At 34.9% G+C, this 20325-nt stretch overlaps 2 protein-coding genes across 3 annotated transcripts in view; one reads left to right on the top strand and one right to left on the bottom strand.

Moving 5' to 3' along the window:
• Positions 1-4453, bottom strand: part of LOC110099467 (DNA topoisomerase 6 subunit B) — a 26474-nt gene extending 22021 nt beyond the window's left edge. Inside the window, exons 1-7 of one of the 2 annotated variants that reach the window (XM_020826622.2) lie at positions 4099-4453; positions 3948-4000; positions 3742-3839; positions 3549-3654; positions 2889-3029; positions 2714-2765; positions 2499-2563 (exon numbers count right to left, since the gene is read on the bottom strand). In XM_020826622.2, coding sequence (XP_020682281.1) covers positions 2499-2563; positions 2714-2765; positions 2889-3029; positions 3549-3654; positions 3742-3839; positions 3948-4000; positions 4099-4192 — 609 coding nt within the window. In that variant the 5' untranslated portion in view covers positions 4193-4453. Of the gene's footprint in view, positions 1-2498; positions 2564-2713; positions 2766-2888; positions 3030-3548; positions 3655-3741; positions 3840-3947; positions 4001-4098 lie in introns of those variants that run through there. The other variant, XM_020826624.2, reaches the window with a different exon arrangement.
• A 4016-nt stretch (positions 4454-8469) lies between these two features.
• On the top strand, positions 8470-19245 carry LOC110099468 (30S ribosomal protein 2, chloroplastic). Its single transcript, XM_020826626.2, has 4 exons — positions 8470-8891; positions 17936-18037; positions 18133-18432; positions 19003-19245. The coding sequence occupies exons 1-4, from the start codon at positions 8571-8573 to the stop codon at positions 19039-19041; spliced, it is 762 nt and encodes a 253-aa protein (XP_020682285.1). The 5' UTR covers positions 8470-8570; the 3' UTR covers positions 19042-19245.
• Positions 19246-20325: the final 1080 nt, after the last annotated feature.

Below are 20325 nucleotides of genomic sequence, written 5' to 3'. Positions count from 1 at the left end.
TTTTTTTTTCAATATTATATAGCAAATCAGTCTTAATTTTTTTGTAAATAATGATACCTGGAGATTGGGTAGTTCTTTGTCATAGAGCTGGAGGAATACCAAATAGTCTTTCACCCCTAATGTATAAATTTAATTCATTACTGATTTTATCTTCTTTAGCTACATCTTGATATAATCTTCCAATACATTGGTAAAGACCATCATCTATTTCCTTATCCTTGGCAATATCAGGGTTATTGAAGAAATATTCAGGGTTTAAAAAATGTCCCGCTGCATGTAGAGGCAGGTGTAATTGCACTTATCATCTTCTATCAATTATTTTAAAAATTTGATCATACTTATCACTGTTATTGAAACTTGCAGCAATTGCCTCTTTTGCTCTATCAATTGCTTCATATATGTAAGTCATTGGATGCTTCTTCTCTCCATCAACTAATCTAAGAACCTTTAATAAAGGACCAGCTATTTTTAAGGCATACACTATAGTGTTCCAAAATGATTGTTGTAAGATTGTATGTTGAGATTGTTTTGCTTTAGCCTCTTTCGCATAAGAACTCAAGATAAATTCCTCACAAGTAAACATTTTCTTCAAGTTCAGTTGTTGTTGATGAAAACGTTGTAAAGTTAAGAAAGTTGTTGCAAAACGAGTCTTTGCGGGTTTAACAAGTGCTCTTTGATTTGTGCACCTTCTCATGCTAGATCTTTTTTTAAAGATTGAACTGAATCTGACATTTTATAATCACCTAAAAACAAATAAATTTAGATAAAAGAAACATAATATTGTCCAAAAACATAATATGCGGGCTGTCGGGGGTCCAAGGGGGCGCTGCTCCCTAGCGGGGTTCGACCTAGCTGTACCGAGCGTAATTTTGAAGTTCATTTGTATGGAAAGATACCGAGAGTGTACCTAGCTGTACCGAGCTGTACCGAGCATGTATCGAGCAGTACCGAGCATGTACTAGCAGTACCAAGCATGTACCGAGCGGTACCGAGTATTTACATAGTGGTATCGAGCGGTATCATGCATGTACCTAGCGGTATCGAGCATGTACCAAGCAGTACCGAGCAAGTACATAGAGGTACCGAGCGGTATCCAACATATACATAGAGGTACCGAGCATGTACCTAGCGGTACCGAGCATACCTTTTAAGTTGTAAATTATTGTAAGAAATAGCCGGGCAAAACAACAGAGCTGTGCGGAACAGACGGAGGTTGCAAATCGGAGCAGCTATTAAGATTTTTTATTGGAACAAACGAATGAGGGGGTGGATTTGGCGGAAGCACTGCTCCGCGGGACGATTCGAGGGAAACAACGACTTTAACTTCGGGACAGATTCGGCTGGATTCGGCGGAAGCAGCGAATGCAGCAAACAGAAAACAGAAAACCTTCGACTTTGGGACAGATTCAGCAACTTCGACTTAGGGACTGCAGGATGTGTTCGGCGAATGCAGCAAACAAAAAATCTTTCGTGAAATTAGGGCAATGAATAGTCGTTTATCTTAAAATATAGATATATTTTTAAATATAAAAAATATTCATAAGTATACTGATATTTAAAAACAATTTAGCGCGCTATTTTGCGCCATGCGTAATGCGTCATGGCTCACATGTGGCGCAAATAGCGCGCGCTATTTTAAACACATGCGTCTCGCCATGAACATGGCGCCGTAGGTGCGCCGCACCGTGCGCCATGGCGCGCGCTATTTTGCTCCATTGACAGCTATGCTTCTCACCTAAATTTTCAGACAACAACAGTCATACCAAATGAAGTTTTAAGTGAAGTCATTGTAGAAGTTCTCAGTACTAAAGTTTTTACAGGCATACCGTGTTGGACAGAAGAGCATAGAGATAGAATTTAAGTGATGTATATGAATTTGCAAGGTTTCATACTCCAAATCATGCATCTTTAAAAGCATGATTCGCCAAATATCAAGATAAAAGGTACGAACAAGCTTTTTACAAACATGGACGCTCATTCATTGATACACCAAACCTAGATTGCATATCTGAGGAATTGATAAATGGTGGAATAAAAAAAATAATAAAACCTTTCAGAAAACATTAAGTCGACAGTGACATTTAGCACATAAAAAGAGCTAGTTCTAACCCAATATAAGTTGTTATTTAACAAATGGTTACATTTACCATCATAAAGAAACTACTCCTAAGCCAATGTAATCTGCTATCCCATAAATATATTTCCTTGATAAAATTATCATACTCAAGCAAAAACTCAAAGAAGAAAATACAAATGGAATAAGCCAGAAGACATGCATTGTGAAGGATTCTAAGCTCTATGTATATTAGATCAGGCTACTTGATCATTTTGCAACATGCAAAGTTTGGTAAAAACAAAAACAAAAAAACAACTAATTGCCTAAGAGAGGTGTTTCAAAAGTTGATTTTAATTTTCCTAGCATGGTACCACTATAATATGAAAAAAGAAAAGTTAAAATTAAGAAAATCGTACATTCATTCAAAAAGGGTAGGTCTAACCATCTTGGCACCAAGTCCAAATTTCCCACGAGTTTGCTTCAAACCATATTTTGTACCAGATAAAACTGCAAATCCAAAGGCGGGGAGATACATTTATTAGCATTGCATTCATTTCCAGATTTTCAGATCTCTCTGACTCATATGATTACTTTTTAGGCAGTCATTTAACAACTAAATGGATGCTCAACATCTATTCAATGGGAATAACATCATACCTCTGCCAAACATATTTGGGATATCATCATGTGGCATTCCTCGTCCATTATCCTGGATCAAACAAGCAACATAGCTGATTCAGTATAACAGAAGGAACAAACAAATGAGTACACATAAAAATAACTATAGTTGTGTTAGAGGGCCCTTGAATTTAGGTAGTATAGAATACAACACCTTGCAGATAACCTTGAAGAATGATGTTTCACCTCTACCTTTAGGTCCCTTGGTGTTAGTTGAAGGCTCCTTCGCCTTCTTTCCAAGGGAAGCATTCTTTGCCTGAATTTCTTGAAGTCGAGCTTCTTTGGCAAGACGTTTCTATCCAGCAGAAAGTTTTCAAATAGCAAAGAAAACTAAGTGATTATTTTATAATCTCCAATGACAGCATCATCAAAGCACAGAATCACCATTAAACCAATATATAAAGTAGCAAATATGACAAAAACGTGTGGGTTGTTCAATTCAATGTTATTGAGATGTCAACACTATTAAGATGTCAATGTTATTGTACGACAAATGTTATCTCTCAAATATTATGCATTTGGATTAGTTTTTACATTAAGATGTCTATATTAAGACACTCCAACATAAATATTCATATGTAATGACATTAATGAATCAAACAATTGAAACATTTAAAAAGATTGAAATATTTAAATAGGAAATGAATGCCATTTTTTAAATGTTATTTGAAGATGTAAGGAATAATACGGTTGAAATATTTAAATATGATGACATGGTATTATATATATCACTGAACCAAACACCCTTAATTGTATATTATAATTTACATTTGAGTGCCATAAATCCCACATGGATCCAGTCATAGAGACACACCTCACGAACTTTGGCAGACTCGAAATCATCATACAGCTCTTCATCGACACGCTCCCGATCAACAAGACCAATCATGGTATTAAACTCCATTTTATTGATCTCTTCTCTGCATGACAAGCAAAACGCCAGGCTCACACTATCTGAAGATAACACAGTAAGAACCAGCTAAATATGATGAATACGCTGGTCTTACACTGTAATCTCAATGGATGGGAGCTCGTTAATAGACTCGGCTGAATCCAATGAATTCTCAACAAGCTCGCGCACTGTTGTGTATAGCGATTTTCCAGGCTTAAAAAACCAAGAATTCTTCCATTTACAATCTTACTTACCACAAATCGAACATCGTAAAAATTGTTACATGACTCGCGAAGGAGCTGGGACATAATGGATACTAACATTGTCGAAACCAGCGATGTTCTTGTTTTCGGCGAAGAACTCCGCGGGGGATTCTAAAGCATTGCAAAAAAAAAAAGTCCAGTACGCAAAACATCAGCTAAAAGTAGAGAGTACCCGGTAAAAAAGACTGAAAGGAAATTGGCTAACTTACTCTGCTTCAGAACACTCTCCTTTGCCTTCTTGGGAGTCTTAAACTTTCCCTTCTTTGGCTCCTGAAAGATCTCACTAACTCCATTGTCACCCATGAGAATTCGATCAAGGTAGATCAATACTGGTAGCTGAAAGTAGATCAGAGAATGTGAAAACCCTAAGGCGCCAACTCCAGCGAACCCTAAGGATCCTAAAATACGGTGAAGTTCAACAAATCGGATCTGGATTAGGGTTTTGGCCTAGGATTTTACAGTGTTTCAGATTTCTGCGGTAGAGCTGGAGATGCATAAAAAAATTTTGACGAACGATTTTTCTACTGCAATTCACGGTGTTCCAAATTACCTCTGCTATTATAGTACGACAATTTTATTTTATTTTTCAATATTATTATTAAGTGTTATAAGAGTTATAATTATTTCATTAAAAAATGTGAACTAATAAACATTGTAACAAATATATATTATTTTTAATATGATAAATATTTTTTTCAAATTCTTAATAAGCTACTTGTTAAATAATAAATATGGAGCAAAATGCTTAGTATTCAAAGGTGTATTTATACTATGAGCTTTTTAAATTTTATTCAAAGTAATTTTTTTAAATAAATTAGCTTAAACGAGCTTTATACAAATGATTGCTGAGTAATTCATCCAACACACTAATTTATCAAAATATAATAACAAATTAGTTGTTCCTATAGCTGGAAGTGAGTCCGCTCGAGTTAAACTTATAATAAATGGCTCATGAGTTGTGCATGATGAGATAATTGATCAATTTTGAGTTAATTCTTACTCGACTGTTTAGCTAGCGAGCTAACTCATTTAAAAAATCTTCATAAAAAATAAACTTAGAATAAACTAGCATTTAGAATTTAAGTACAAAATTGTTAAAATATTTTAAGATCATATTTCATTTTTTATATTTAGTATTAATATATCATAAAAAAATTATCTTGATCGGGCATGAATCTCAAGGCAAAATCAAGTTGGAAACTTAAAAAATTAATTTGGAGACCATCTTAACTCCAATTTCAGCAAACTTATAGTTGAACTAAACGTCTTCGGAAATACAAACCCAACGACACCAAATTCGACTCAATTCAAGCCCAAATGAGTCCAAATCGAAGACTCAAAGCGCATTCTAAAGGTTTGAACCACAATTTGGATTCTCGAATGATTTTCAAACATAACATGCTTATAATCAAATCGAGCTGCTCAACTAGACAAATCCAACGAGCCCAAGATCACCAAATTTCGACATCACTAAGACATTCAAATGTCCATCAAACGGTCCATGATCAAGGGATTCAACATTTGTCGTCCATCCAACCACTCCTCATTTTCCCTTGATCTTTCACCTATTTATGGCTCATGCCACTCAAAAAATCTATAAATAGAGCACCCTTCTCTCTTGAAAGGGGACCCCGAAGCCAAAGGATTCAAGAGAGAGATCAGAGATCGCTCTTGCCTCCTTCCTCCCCCCGACCATCGTCGGACCACCATTTAAGGCCCTCACCTCCGCCGGACCACTACTTGAGGCCCTGAGCTTCATCGGACCACCACCTGTTGCCCTGAGCTCCACCAGGCCACCACCTGATGCCCAGACTTCTGTCAGACCATCACTTGAAGCCCTATGCTCCACCAGACCACCACCTGACACCCGGACTTTTATCGGACCACCACCTGACGCCTAGAATTCTGCCAGACCACCACCTGAGATACAAACTTCTACCGGACAACCACTTGAGGCCCAGGCTTCTACCGGACCACAACCCGAGACTCGGACTTCTGTCAAGCCACCACTTATTGATTATTGTAACTCCCACCATGTAATGCGCTCTATATGACGCACATTTGTGGCATCAAGCCAATGTCTTCTCCCAAGGAAGGGCCTCATTTATAATCGATTGCAAATACTAGTGGATTCATTCAAACTAGGCCAAGCTCCATGGTTTTCTCCCTTTTGAGGTGTTTCAACGTAAAAACTCTGATGTCTGTTATGAACGCTACACGCTCTCTCTAATCTGATTGCCTACTGGATCTTTGTGCAATGCTAAGACGCTAAACTTCATATTTCTCTACCACCGTGAATATTCCAGAATGCAATAATTATTTTTTTTAATTATTTTTCCTCTAATTTCTCGTTCTTTTTTATCAATTCATTATAAGGGCATGAATCATAATCATGTTTTTTTATGTACACTTAGGAAATACATCAGGGGTCTGAGGGGGCAGCACCCACAAGGGGCTGATTCCTGCTTATTTTTAGAGTTTATAAGTCATTTATACTCCATGATTTGCAGATCATTTGTGTTTTGAATATCTTAATAAAAGCGCAATGTTTATATGCCATGACAGGAGAACACATGCTTCTTTAAATCAACTATGTAAAATTTTCAATGATATTTTTATTCATTTTAAAGCTTTCTTGGCTTTTTCACATATGTGTATTACAGAAACTATATGAGAAATGCATTCTTTAATTATGTATTATTGTGTATTGGTGATTTGTACTGTTGTGTGCTGCTGTGTATTGTTATTGTGTACTACTGTGTAACACTATGTATTGCTAGTATTGATGTGCATTCAAGTTTATATGAATCAAATAAAAACTTCAAATCCAAGTGAATTCACGTATAACAAATAGTAAGCTTCATAAATAGACGACTCTCAAAATAGTTGCCTTGAAGTTGTTCAATGATTATTAGGTTCTGATTACTCTTAAATGGATTAAATATCATCACAATTATTAAACATCGGCACTTTACTGTCTCAAGAATTCAGGGAATGGGAGGCTTTATCGACAGTCCTAACTCTTAAGCATTGCTGAACATACAATGCAAAAAGCAAGCCCCTTGTTTTTTTTTTTTCTCACGTTAAAGTTCTTTAATTTTCTATGCTATTTAATAAATTCATTCCTTATAAAAAAGATCAATAGCGTATCTATTGCCTCAACCATATTGACATGGAGCGGTATAAAAGTGGTATATAGTAGTGGTACACGGTAGTGGTAGACAGTGGTACATAGTACAATACTATAATATAAAGTAGTATACAATAAATTATGAGCACAAATGACATGAACAAAAAGACATGCAAAGTCCAAAATTATGTTATGTTTCATGATGAATTCATTTGTTCAATTTTTTTTTATGTTTTATTCTTTATCATTAAAAAAAGTCGAGTTAATTGATCATATTTTTATGACTATTCCAAATTGTAAAGTGGTACACAACAGCGGAACTAAGTTTAATTAAAACATCTTTCACTCAGTTTAATTAAAATGTCCAGTGATGCAAGCTAGAATTTTAATATCACAACCAATATAACAAGTACACAGCGGTACACAACGATATACAATAGATTTTATTTAAGAATGGGTATTATATTATCAAAATAAATCACACAGAAAAAGAAAAAAAAAACTAATTATTCTTCATCTTCATCAACTGCGTATTTAAGAATGAGTATTATATTATCAAAATAAATCAAACACAAAGAGAAAAATAAAGCATGATATACAAAATACAAACAAAACTTTACTTCAATTTCAACTTCGACATATTTTCTAAGTGCACAGAAAAAAATTATCATTCATTCAGCCTATAGTTCTTTCAACTCCAACTCTTCTCCTTCCTTGACATTTACAAAGTGCCTTTCAGACTCCGTGTCCTGTGATCATATCATCTTCTTGAAGAATGAACATCCTCCTCCAAATCAATATTCACCTTCATCGATATTTTCTCTTATGAAAAATTTATGGAGCTAAAATAATAAAAATTATGTAACTTTGGCAGGTATTTTATTTAAAAAAATAACGCCAATCCTAAATTTTAAATTTCAATATAAAATCTTTGGGCAAGTCAGCCAGGTTGAAAAAAAAAAAATCCACCGTATAGCCATTTTATTGTATTTTGGACTCTCCTGTACGCTTCTCCTGCGGAACAGTCGAACTGGTGAACCCAAACTTCTCTTCCCTACGAATTTTTATTGCGTCCTCCCACCTGACGTAGAGATACGTCCTCCCACCGCTAAAAAATTGGGTTTTTGCTCGGTATTGCTAGCTATTATTTGATATTAACGAATAATATCATCATGTGAAGACATAAACCGAGTTATACCGAGCTATACCGAGCAATGCCGAGTTTTCTCTAGGAAAATCTAGGTATTTTTTTGTATTGCTCGGTATAGCTCGATATTGCTCGGTATAGCTCGGTATAACTCAGTATTGGTTTTCACATGATGATATTATTCGTTAATACCAAATAATAGCTAGCAATACCAAACAAAAACCCAATTTTTTAATGATGGGAGGACATATCTCTAGATCAGGTGGGAGGACGCAATAAAAATTCCTTCCCTGCCGTTTTAAGGATAATGCACCGGCACTCATCATTTCGACTCTCTTTCTCGTCTTCTTCAAGCACCAGCTCCTCTATCTTGAAAACCCTAATTACCTCTTTACCGTATACAAATGGCGGCAATCTCTACTCTTTCATCCACCGCTCTTTTCCAGCACCCAAGCAACAGTATCAGAATCACCAAAGTCGCTTCTTTGCTCCCCAAAGAAGATTCTTCGCCATATTCTCTGGCTCAAAGTTATCGCTCCATGTTCTCCTACAGAAGTATACGAAAATTTACGGCGATATTTGCTGTAACAGCTGAAGCACCCTCTGCCACTTCAAGGGATCAAGCGGCGAAGCGTAGACTCTATGTGGGTAATATTCCTAGGAATGTTAATAATGAGGAGCTGGCTAATATTTTTGGAGAGCACGGTTCGGTTGAGAAGGCTGAGGTATGTGTTCTCGTTATTTACTTTTTTGTGAAATTTTGAAATATTGTGATGAATGATTTGGTTGTAGAAGGGGAAGAGGGGAGGGAAATTGATGGAAATGATTAATCATTCAATGCAAGTCGTTCCGTTAGTAAAACGATTTAAGACCAAATGCATTCCTGAAAGCAGTTTTGAATTTTGGCCTTTTTCCTAAAAATAGTGGATAATCTTATGATTGAAAATATTTATATTTTCTTCCCTTTAAACTCATGGTGACATAGAAATGTAAACTTGAATTTGAAAATATTATTGACCAGAAATGTAGTAGTCAATGATTTTGTTTCTTGGAGACTGAATGCTACAAGAGGAATGCAATTGCTCCAGGAAAGAATAAGTAGTTTGAATTTGATGCAAATAGTTGACAACAAATTTTGTGTTAGGGCATCGCCAAAGGTATCAACAGAGAGTATCATTGAAGAACAATAATAAAATGTCGATGAAGAGGTTGGTGTAGTGAGGATAAAAGACACCGACACAATTGGTGTTGGAGAATGGAGGAGATCCTTTTTAGATTGCCTCTAGCAATGTGAGAGGTGAGTAGTTGTCAGATCTAAAAGATGAAAACAGTGAATGCCATAGAAGAATGAGAGCCTTTGAAAGAGACTAATGAAGCAGTCAGTGCTATTTGAGACATAGTTTTCAAGGGAATTGGTGGAAATGTCATAAACAGCTGGGATGTGAGAGAGGGATCAAAATTCTCTGATATCATGTTGGAAGGGAGATAGAACTGGAAATGATTACATCTTCATTGAATTTTCATTCTAGTACAACCATATATGTTCTTATAAATAGACTCCAGAAGAGAAAAAAAAAAGAAGAGGCAAAGAATAACATCCTCTAATGACAAAACATTATATTAGATTCCTAGTATAAGTTGTAGGCTAGGTGATAGTTCAAATATAGTAAGAAATTACAACTTGGTATGAAGCACTAAGATTTCATGCATAAAAGGAAGATAATTATGAAAGTTACGGGCAGTATCATTTGAGTCAAAATTGTTGAAATGCAAACAGAGACCCTGGTAACAAGAAATAGAAAGAAAAAGGATAATATTGTTTTCAATCATAACTTTTATTCCCTCATTGCAAGGTTCATTTTTTAACGGCAACTATAGTAGAGCAAGTACATAAATGAAAACCTTAAGTTGTCTTCATCTTGGCTACAATTAAGTATTACAATTATATCTTGAATTAGTTGTATGTGATAGACTTTGTTTTGCATTGAGGGATGTGATTTGCTGGATTATTTTCATTATGTGGCGGACTAGTGGGGTTGCTTGTGCAGTAGAAGTGGTTGCATTTGAGCTAAAGTCATATTAGTGTCCCTTTCCCTCAAGTTGTTGGCCGAATAAGTGATCAATTTTTCACAAAGAAACACAGATCTACTTGGGTAGAGCTTTAGTGAAGGTGTCGATAACCTCATCACGAGCTACAATGCACTGACACTTTTCCTCAAATAGGTGTGCAGTGTCCGACACATATCCGACATGACACGCGCCCGACACGTGTTGGATGCGCCGAAAATATGTCCGATTTTAAAAAATATTAAATACAAATCGGACACGAGTGTCCGACACACGTATCTTAAATATTTTATGATTTTTTTAAACGCGTATCTTAAATACAAATTTGATGCTCGATGCTAGCAATTTCTACACCCACAATTTGGCATCTCATCTTTGTCCAAGGACTTCTCAACATCGACGACCAACGCCCTCTCAACATCGACGATAAATGCCCTCTTAACATTGACGCCCAATATTTATTGCATAACATCAATGCCTAACTCTCGATAACATTATCATCACCTCTCTGATGACTGATAAACGACATTATCGCCCGACTCTCGACATCCTAATATTAATCATTTTAAGCTCAAATTATAGTTAAATGACTTATTATTTTTAAATTATTTCTAAAATTACACTTATTTAATTTTTATACACTATTTTAAAAATATAAAACTATAATGTCATGTCCAACCCGTGTCCGTGTCCTATATTTTCAATAAATGATGTGTCTCGTGTCCGTGTCGTGTCATGTCTGTTTCGCCGTGTCCGTGTTTGTGAATCATAGATCACGAGAAAAGGTGTGATGAACTATGATCATTTTTGAAAGGATGCATTAGTAGATGAAATGATGATCTAGCAAAAAAAAGGTTGTTGGTTATGGCCATAGTTGAAATATTATCAGAATATAGTGGTATTAGAGTGTTGGTGGGGAATTAAAATTCTTGAAGAAGACAATGAAGCCATATCAAATTGGTGGCAATAGTAGCAAGGGCATGGTATTCAACTTTCATAGAGGATTGAGCAATAGTTGATTGCTTTTAACACATCAGGTAATGAAACTACAACCCAGATAAGTACAATGGCCTGTGGTAGAATTTTATCTTTTGTTTCAGCATCCCAATTAGAGTCTGAGTATGCATGAAGATGTAGATCAGCTTTTTTATGGGAGAGTCCGTAATGAAAATTACCCTTTATATATCATAGAATGCATTTGATATATTGGAAATGACATTTGAGCGGAAGACCTTGTTAGTAGCAAAAGATATATTAAGTCTTGTTTTGGTGAGATATTGAAGCAATTCAGCAAGATTTTGATATAGAGCAAGACCCAAAAATGATTCATTGGAAGTTGCATTTGACTGAAATTTTAAAGGTAAAGGATTTGAAACAGGAGTACAATCACTCAGACCAATTTATTTTGAGAATTTCCCTTATGTATTTGAATTGATTAAAGATAATTCTTGAAGCCATTGCGACAACTTGAATTTCAAGAAAATGGGAAATAGACCCCATGTTTTTCATATTAAAGTGATGATGAATTTTACGAAGTAGGGTTAAAATTTTATCTTGTTCATTCCCGGTTAGATGAATGTTGTCAAAATAAATAAACAAATAAAGTCAAAACTTTTTTAGGGTCATATAGTAGAAAAGGGGAATTGATAGAACTATTACTGAATCCTTGATGATGCTGAGAAGAGTGGCATACTATTGCCTTGGAGTTTATTTGAGACAATACGTAGCTTTCTTTAATAGACAAACATGCTTAGGATATTACCGATCTTTGAATCCTTGAAGTTGAGTTGCATATACAATTTCACCAATTTTTCCATTAAATATCTAATTACAAACTTTCCAATTGAATCAAATAACCACCATTATAAATAAGCTAATGTTAGGAAACTTTGCAACTGGGGTGAAAGTTTAATGATATTCATAACATAACAACTTCCCACACCTGCATTTAGTAAATGGGGCCAAAATCCTTCCCACAACCACACAAGGAAGATTTGGCCAAATATAACATATAAGATCCTTATATTATTTTAGAGAGTGCACTTGTAATATTTTAGAGTTCAAAACTTCTCCAATGTCATGCCATAAATTATGTAATTTGAATGTAAAAACAAATAATTATAACTTTAAACATGAGCATGATGATGTATAAGCTACTAGAATTATTAAAGTAGGATAATATTGCATATTTAGAACCTTCCATACTTGACATTTTCTTTTTAAATTATAATTAAAAAAAAAATAGCCAGAGCGACATTTTAAGGGGCTGTTTGGCAACAGGATTTAGGCCGGATTTGAGCGAAATCCAGCCAAATGACCTAAAATGCAAAACCAAATGTCACGGCAAACGAAATCGACTGCAAATAGAAAATTCTGCCGATTCGCTCGAAATCCCTGATTTTTGAAATCCTATATTTTGTCGGATTTACGAAATCCATGGCGCTAGAGTAAGAGTCCGCTCGGTAAATCCCGCTCTATAGCCAAACAGTCACATGAGATTTAAGATGATTTATCATGAATGTTACCAAACAATTTTCAGGATTTAACTCATTTAAGCCCCTTAGGATTTCTGAAATCAGGATTTAGAGGATTTACGAAAGCCTACTTAAATCAAGTCCGGGTGCTACCAAATAGTCCCTAAGACTTTCAGAGAATGACCATTACTCATAAAAACACCTCATTTATTCAACATACAAAAAAATCATCATAGAGAAAACTAAAAAGTAAAATTTTAACTTTTTATAGTAAAAAAATTTTGAATTAAAGTTGAGTACAGTACACAAAAGTTATGTAATGAAAAGATTGTATAACCCAAGAAAATGCATTTTTTTTTTATATTTTATCATACAATCATTGGAAGTGAAATCAAAAACAGGTGTTTATAAATCTATATCATGTTCAACGATTTCCTTAACTGGTCCGACGGATGAAACTCGAGCTATGGCCCTTGAATCCCTCTCATGTCTTTCTCTCTTCTCTTCTTTAGGTTTTCTCTCTTCTCCGGCAGCTTAGGGAAAATAAGGGATAAATGGATTAGGATATTATATATATAAAAACATCATTTTGGATCTAGTATCACGATGCCCACTTTCTTGGCATCGCAATGCTCTCATAGAATATTCCAGATGCTCTAAGATTCTTCAAACCCGAGAGCTAAGCGCTGAGACGGCACCACCCAACATCATGGTGCTCTCCAAATTTCTTCTCACAAATAGATAGGACAATACCGCGGTGTCAGATATTTTTGCCCATATAGTTCTCTCTTTCCCCATTTCACTTCTTACACTTGTTTAAGATCAATTAAATGTACTACAACTTAACATCAATAATTAAATTAGGATAGGTGGAGATTCACACCAAATTACTTAGATTAATTGGATCCTAGAACGACGAGTATCACATTCTCCTCGCATTACAGAATTGTTGCCCTCGACATCTACATATAAGTCAGTACACACTCAAATAGGCCAGGATACAACTGCCTCATTTTAGTTTTTTTTCTCACATGTTGCTTCTCACTATAACTTGTGCTTCATTCGTCCAAATCTTGTCTTCTTGGTGGATGATTTTGTGATAAGGATATTGACGAGGGCGTTAATTGCTTAAGTGGAAGAGATTGTGAATCCCCTTAAGTAAAAAGAAGTTTAACTCTTAAACATCGAGATGCCTTTTGGTGTAATAATAAGAATTTCATTAAGAAACTCTAAAGTTAAGCATGCTAATGTGGGAATAATCTTGGGATGAATGAGCTTCTAAGAAGTTGCACCAACATGATAAAATCATGAGACCATTAGGCCAAAGAAAACAATAACTCGATAGTCAAGGATTTGAGCTGCTATAGCTAGTCCTATCAATGCATTCACTAGTAAGTTCAAGTCATGGTTTCCTTGCTTCCTCCCCATGTTGTTGTGCTAATTGATGCCTTCTCTAGCGTGCTCATGCAATATCCTCACTTTTCTGTCATTTAAAATTTCGGGTAGGTGTAGAGTGGAAGAGGATGAGAGGGAGATGCATGGGATGAGAGAGGGAGCCGCATGTGGTATTATCTCTTTTTTTTTTAGAGGTGCCAAACATGACATGACTTCTTGTAATGATAGGGAAAGGCATGAGTACGGGATTCCTAGGTTTTTAGGTTACAATGTGAGATTTGCATAATTTTGACAAAAAAATTATTTTATTTAAAAGATAATGTGGGTATCGACTCTTTCCTGCAAATCCTCATCACTCGGTAGAGTTGATTTTTTGATGCTGACTCGCATGCGTGAAATATTAGAAATGATCTTTCTTTATTAGATTTAAATGAGAATTTGACTCTTAACATGACACAATGGAGAAAAAATGGGTATTTTATTTGTCCTTTTTTGGTATTTTCGACGCTCGAATGTGTTAGTGCAGTTCGTTTTGTAAAACGGGTGATGGTTAGATGATCTTGCTTGCGGTATAAGTATTATGATTTAATATTGTGCGACGTCATGCTTGTATTTCGCCGTTTTTGTTGTATTCATTTAGATCGATTGTGGGATTGATATGAAGGTCGACACGAAACTAGAACATTGGTAAATGGTAAGAGACGAAGATAATTATGAAGAGGGAGAGAAATAGTTGGATATTGAGGACAATAATGAGAAGAGTTGGATTCATTGAATTGAATATATCTGGATATGATAACTTTGTCAGACATGGGGTTATGACATTTTTAACCTTTATAAGGAAAGGCGTACCTGATGAAATAGTAAAGGAAATTCAAAAATATCCTTAAAACTAAAATTTGTTCCGGGGGTGCTGCCCCCAGAAACCCCCACAAGGGCAACCCCGCTACTTGACCGTGCAGGTCGAACCCCGTCATGAGGCTCTGCCCCCTTGGACCCCTGACACATTGTGTAGAGGTATTACATAATTTTTGTTTAAAAATAATTATTATTATATAAGATGTTGATAATATTTTTAAAATGTATTATTTATTCAAGTACAAATAATTATTAGTCGCTAAAATGATATATATATATATATATGAAAAAAATATATCTACACTTTTACTTAAGGTTGCCCCCCTGAAAATTAAGACCGGTTCCGCCCCTGCTGGGGAATGAGGTTGGTGTCAAGGGTAGCACTTATAAGCAACGACTCTTAGATGAGAGTATTGTCTTTGTTTATTGTTGAAAAGCTGCTATGACGAAGTTAGATTGGTTGTCTTTGAGGATAATTAATTTATGAGGTATACAACTCTAAGAAGTGTAACAAGCCAAGGGTGACGAGAGAGCTTAGTTTCAAGAAGTAAAGTGTGGACAATTTCAATGGTGTTTGTGTTTGACTGATTGTGAGAAGAGGTTTTGGAATATGTTATATTTATATTATCCTCCATCATCAGAAGTTCAGAACACAAAATTTTGATTGATGTTTGGAATTGTTTTTCAAATATGTTTTTGAGAGGAATAAACTTTTAAGAAGTCACTGATTTGTTCTTTATTGAAAAATCTCAACAGCATAATGATAAATCATCAATAAAAGAAATAAAATATTCATATTCTTGATAAGAAATAATTGGAGAAAGTCTCCATGTATCAGAATGCAAAACTTTAAGAGATTTGTAACTAGCAGTAGTGAACTTACAGAAGGGAAGTCTATGACTTTTTGCTCGGCTGCATGACTTGGAGAATAATCAAAATATAGGGAATACATAAAATGGTCATTGTTTTGCTAGCAAAGAAAGTTTGAATTTGTTTGGATGACCAAGATGATGATGCCACACCATACACGAAGAGTATTCAGTGAGCAGAGCAAGTGATTGCAATGGTGATTAGTTGGATTGGTGATATGAAATCAGGCATAGGCCTTTACAATATGGTCCTTGGAGAAGGGTGTGATTGATCTTCAGGTCCTTCATATGATAGTCAAAGGCATCAAAGGAGATGGAGCAACTGTTGTCAGTAGTTAACTTATGAACAAAAGAAGATTGTGATAGAGAGTAGGAGCATGGAAAGTTTAGAAAGAAATAACTTATATATGGGAGTGGAAAGAATGCCTGGCGTTGCATTTAAAACCAACAGGGCCTAGCCATTTTCAATGAGCACTCATTCAGGTTGCATATATGGCGTAAACTATAAAAGCTAAGTTGAATCAGATGTGATATAGGTATTGGCTTCGGAGTTGAATTACCAATTGGTATTAAAAGGTTGGGATGCAGGAAGAAAAGGTTATGGAGAGGAGGTAGTATGTGTGAAATTAAGATTAGCTTTATGCTATAATTGAACAACAGAATGTCTGCCTTTGCCACATATTTGGCATTTGATTTAAGCAGTATGAGAATCTCCTCCATGGAAAAATAAGTAGAATGAGCGCCTCAAGTGAATGAGGCATGTTGGTTGCAACCTCGACCACAAAAAGTGTTGAAGCAATGTTTTCCTCTATCATGAGTGACATCCAGAATAATACTAGACCCATTAGGTTGAGTGGCATTAGAGAGATTGTGCTTACGTCCTGTATCATTAGCAAGATTGATTTATTTACTGTACAGTAGAGATGAAAGATAATTGAGGTTGATAGGTGTGAGTTTGATGCGAATGACAGTTTTGAATACTTGGTAATTTAATGGTAGATCATGTTGTAAATATAATATAATGTCTTTTATATCAACTGAGCTTCCAACAACAACAAAGTCTTTAATACAAATATCTTTTGAGTCAATACTTGATTCTTCGTAGAAATACTATGGAGTTCATTTTTTAGTTGGATAAACGGGGATTTAGTAGTAGATTACAGGCGTTTCTTGGCAGTAGAGCAAATCTCAACACATAAGTTGAGCGTCAAGACATAAGGAAGAATAGAAAATGTAATGGTGGAGAACAAGGATGTAGTTAGATTTTGATCAGCCATTATCCAGTTGTTGTAATTATAATTTTGAGAAACTTGTCCATCAGGAGAAGAAATTTGTTTGGTTGTGCAAGGAGTAGAGCCATCGTATAGCCATCAAAATTATTTGCCTTAGAGCTTTGGAATTTGAGAGAAACATGTAGGATAATTTTTTGGTGAGAATCTGGGTATGAACAATATTTTTGATGTTAGACATTGAGTTGGAGGGTAGGGTGATGTGGGATGGGGTGGGGGTATAGATATCTTGCACATTTTGAGAATAGTGGTGTCTTCAAGACTAGGAATTCATAGACTAAGTAGGAGAGTTGTCCATAAAAAAATAGCAGTGTCGCCATCAAGAGGAGCAGAGGTCAACCCTGCAACAAGAAGAATGGATTTGATCAAACAAACATTGATGAACTTTGACAAGTGAGTATAGCGAATGAAAACAATACTGTGAAGATGTTGATATTGAGCAAAAGCTCTGATACCATGTTGAAATATTTAGGAAGCAGATAAGCTGGTAACTAGAAACATAAAGAAGAAGGTGAACATTGATCACAATCCGAACTCATATTACTTCGTTGTATTGTTCATTTTTAACAGCAACTACTGTAGAGCAAGTATGTACACGAAAACCTTAAGCTGTCTACATCTTGGTTACAGCTAACTAATGTCAATTCTGTCCTGATCATTTGTATTTGGCAGAGTTTGTTTTGCATCAGGGGCTGCAATTTGCTGGACTATTTTCATTGTGTGGTGGAGATGTTTGCGCAGAGGAGTCTGCATTTGAGTTAAAGTCATATTATTATCAGTAATAGTGTATTGTAATCTCTCTTCACATCCATTGTAGGTTATGTATGATAAATACTCTGGAAGGAGCCGACGCTTTGCATTTGTCACCATGACTTCAATTGATGATGCTAATGCTGCTATTGAGAAGCTAAATGAAAAAGTAACTTGCATTTCTTTTTCTTAACTTCTCTTCAAATATTTATTCAGGTTCTATCCTTGTTTCACAATGAAATTATGCTTGCTGAGTTTTTGTAGGAAATTGGAGGTCGGAAGATCAAAGTTAATGTTACAGAAAAACCTTTGAACTCCATTGATCGCTCTCAACTCCAAACTGATGAATCTAAGTTCATTGATAGCCCCTATAAAGTTTATGTAGGCAACCTTGCTAAGACAGTGACAACTGAGTTGCTTGCAAAGTTCTTCTCAGAGAAAGGAAAGGTTCTTAGTGCAAAAGTTTCCCGGGTGCCAGGAACTTCAAAATCAAGCGGCTTCGGATTTGTTTCATTCTCTTCAGAAGAAGATGTGGACGCTGCCATTTCCTCATATAACAACGCTGTAAGAACATTTACTTTGTTGGAGTTTCCATTTCGTCTAGTTTTTATGCTGAGGAACCATTACGATTTCCAAGGAGAAGCCATCCATACATGTTTTTTCTTGCCTTGTTCTTCTTTTCAGGTGATTTTGGGTCCGTTAGGGGCAGTTGCAGCTTTTTATAAATATAACTAGTTGTTAAGCTTTTTATGAGAAAATTATTTTTTGAAGTTGTTGTGAATATTATAAATATATATTTTTTAATAACTCAAACATTAAATTTTGTTATAGCCTACAGCATATTCATTTCTTAAATCAGCTTCCCATCATAAAAATTTCTAAAAAATAGATTCAAAGTAATAGCTAAATGAATGTGTGACAACATTTTGAAATGCAAAACAAAGAGAAAACTGTCCCAATAGACTTAGAATCTCTTGAAACTATTTTGCTTTTACTTGTAATTTGCACACTACATTTGATTTACTTTTACCTTTTATTCCATACTTTTGAAAAATTATAGTATGCCATATTTAATACACAAGCATTATCATGTGTAACACTAGTCATTTTTTGTTTTTTAATTGCTTCTTTCAGCTGTTTGAAGGGCAACAGATCCGTGTTAACAGAGCATAAATGATGCTGACCAAGTACTCGTCATACAGGAAGAGTATTGTCATTTGTATATCAGGTTAGTTTCTCCATCTGGAAAATTCCCAGGTAAATATTCTATTGTATATGAGATATGACTTGTCACTTGTAACAGCCTTTGTATTTTTGAGTGATGAGTTCCAGTTTACTGAATTTGAACATTAAAACTTCTTCCCAGTTTTTTCTCTCTTGATTGTGTTTGTTGCTCATCTTTTGTCAATACAAACATTAACTCGGCAAATACGTATAAAATCTCTGAAAAACTGCGTTCACAACTTATCTTTTATCTGCAATCAACTAAATGATCCTTTAGTTTCTTTTCTCTCTGGAAAGAGGGGCCAAACAAATTTTTTTTTCTCTTGCATGTTCTGTAGCAATTGTGCCTTCAGCTCATAGAACATAATCGCTATAATGTCTGTAAATCTCAACTCCTATTGATTTGTGTCAAATACAATGATGTTTCATTATTCTATCCTGCACATAAGTATTTGTTAACTACGATTCTAACCTTGTGATATTTTTTGTTTTCTTGAATATGTGAATTCAAGATTCTGAACCATGTCATATAACATATTCTGGTTAGAATTCTTGAAAAGAGGATTCAAAGCAGTCTAGGGAATATTGCAGCAACTTTATATATGTGAATATTGTGATCTACATATACAAATTACATGTGAAATAATTTCATTGATTTTTGTGACAATTTGAATCATTCATGAAACATGCGAAAAATATAAGGATGAGCGAATGACATATAGAATCTTTTTTAAAAATTTAGTTGCACCCAATATTGCAGCAACTTTATATATGTGAATATTGTGATCTACATATACAAATTACATGTGCAATAATTTCATTGATTTTTGTGACAATTTGAATCATTCATGAAACATGCGAAAAATATAAGGATGAGCGAATGACATATAGAATCTTTTTTAAAAATTTAGTTGCACCCAATATTTTGAAAATTCGAATAAGATATTGAATTAGAATAACGAAAGATTTAAGGTTCAAATGTTCAATCGGAAGACGGTAAATGTTAAAATTATTTAAGTTTTATTTATTTGATGCAAATATGAAAGTTAGGCTTTGTTTGGGACAGCTTCAGAACACTATTTTTTTCTTCTTTTAAGATATTTTTTAACTAAAAGCGGCTTTATAAAGCTGTAAGAAAACCATCCTAAACAAAGCCTTAATGTTATAGAGTAATTTTTATGTCGAGCACTTAGTCCTATTTCTTTACTCTTCACATAAGTGTGTGGAAGTTAA

Source organism: Dendrobium catenatum, unplaced genomic scaffold, assembly GCF_001605985.2.
Source record: "Dendrobium catenatum unplaced genomic scaffold, ASM160598v2 fragScaff_scaffold_185, whole genome shotgun sequence".
Classification (NCBI taxonomy): Eukaryota; Viridiplantae; Streptophyta; class Magnoliopsida; order Asparagales; family Orchidaceae; genus Dendrobium; species Dendrobium catenatum.
This window is presented reverse-complemented; position numbering and strand designations above follow the sequence as displayed.

Excerpts from the sequence above, each read along its gene's own strand:
- LOC110099468 (XM_020826626.2), top strand. The coding sequence starts at position 8,571 with ATGGCGGCAATCTCTACTCTTTCATCCACCGCTCTTTTCCAGCACCCA. Across the intron at positions 18,038-18,132 it reads TTGAGAAGCTAAATGAAAAA|GAAATTGGAGGTCGGAAGAT; the intron begins GTAACTTGCATT and ends GAGTTTTTGTAG. Across the intron at positions 18,433-19,002 it reads TTTCCTCATATAACAACGCT|CTGTTTGAAGGGCAACAGAT; the intron begins GTAAGAACATTT and ends TGCTTCTTTCAG.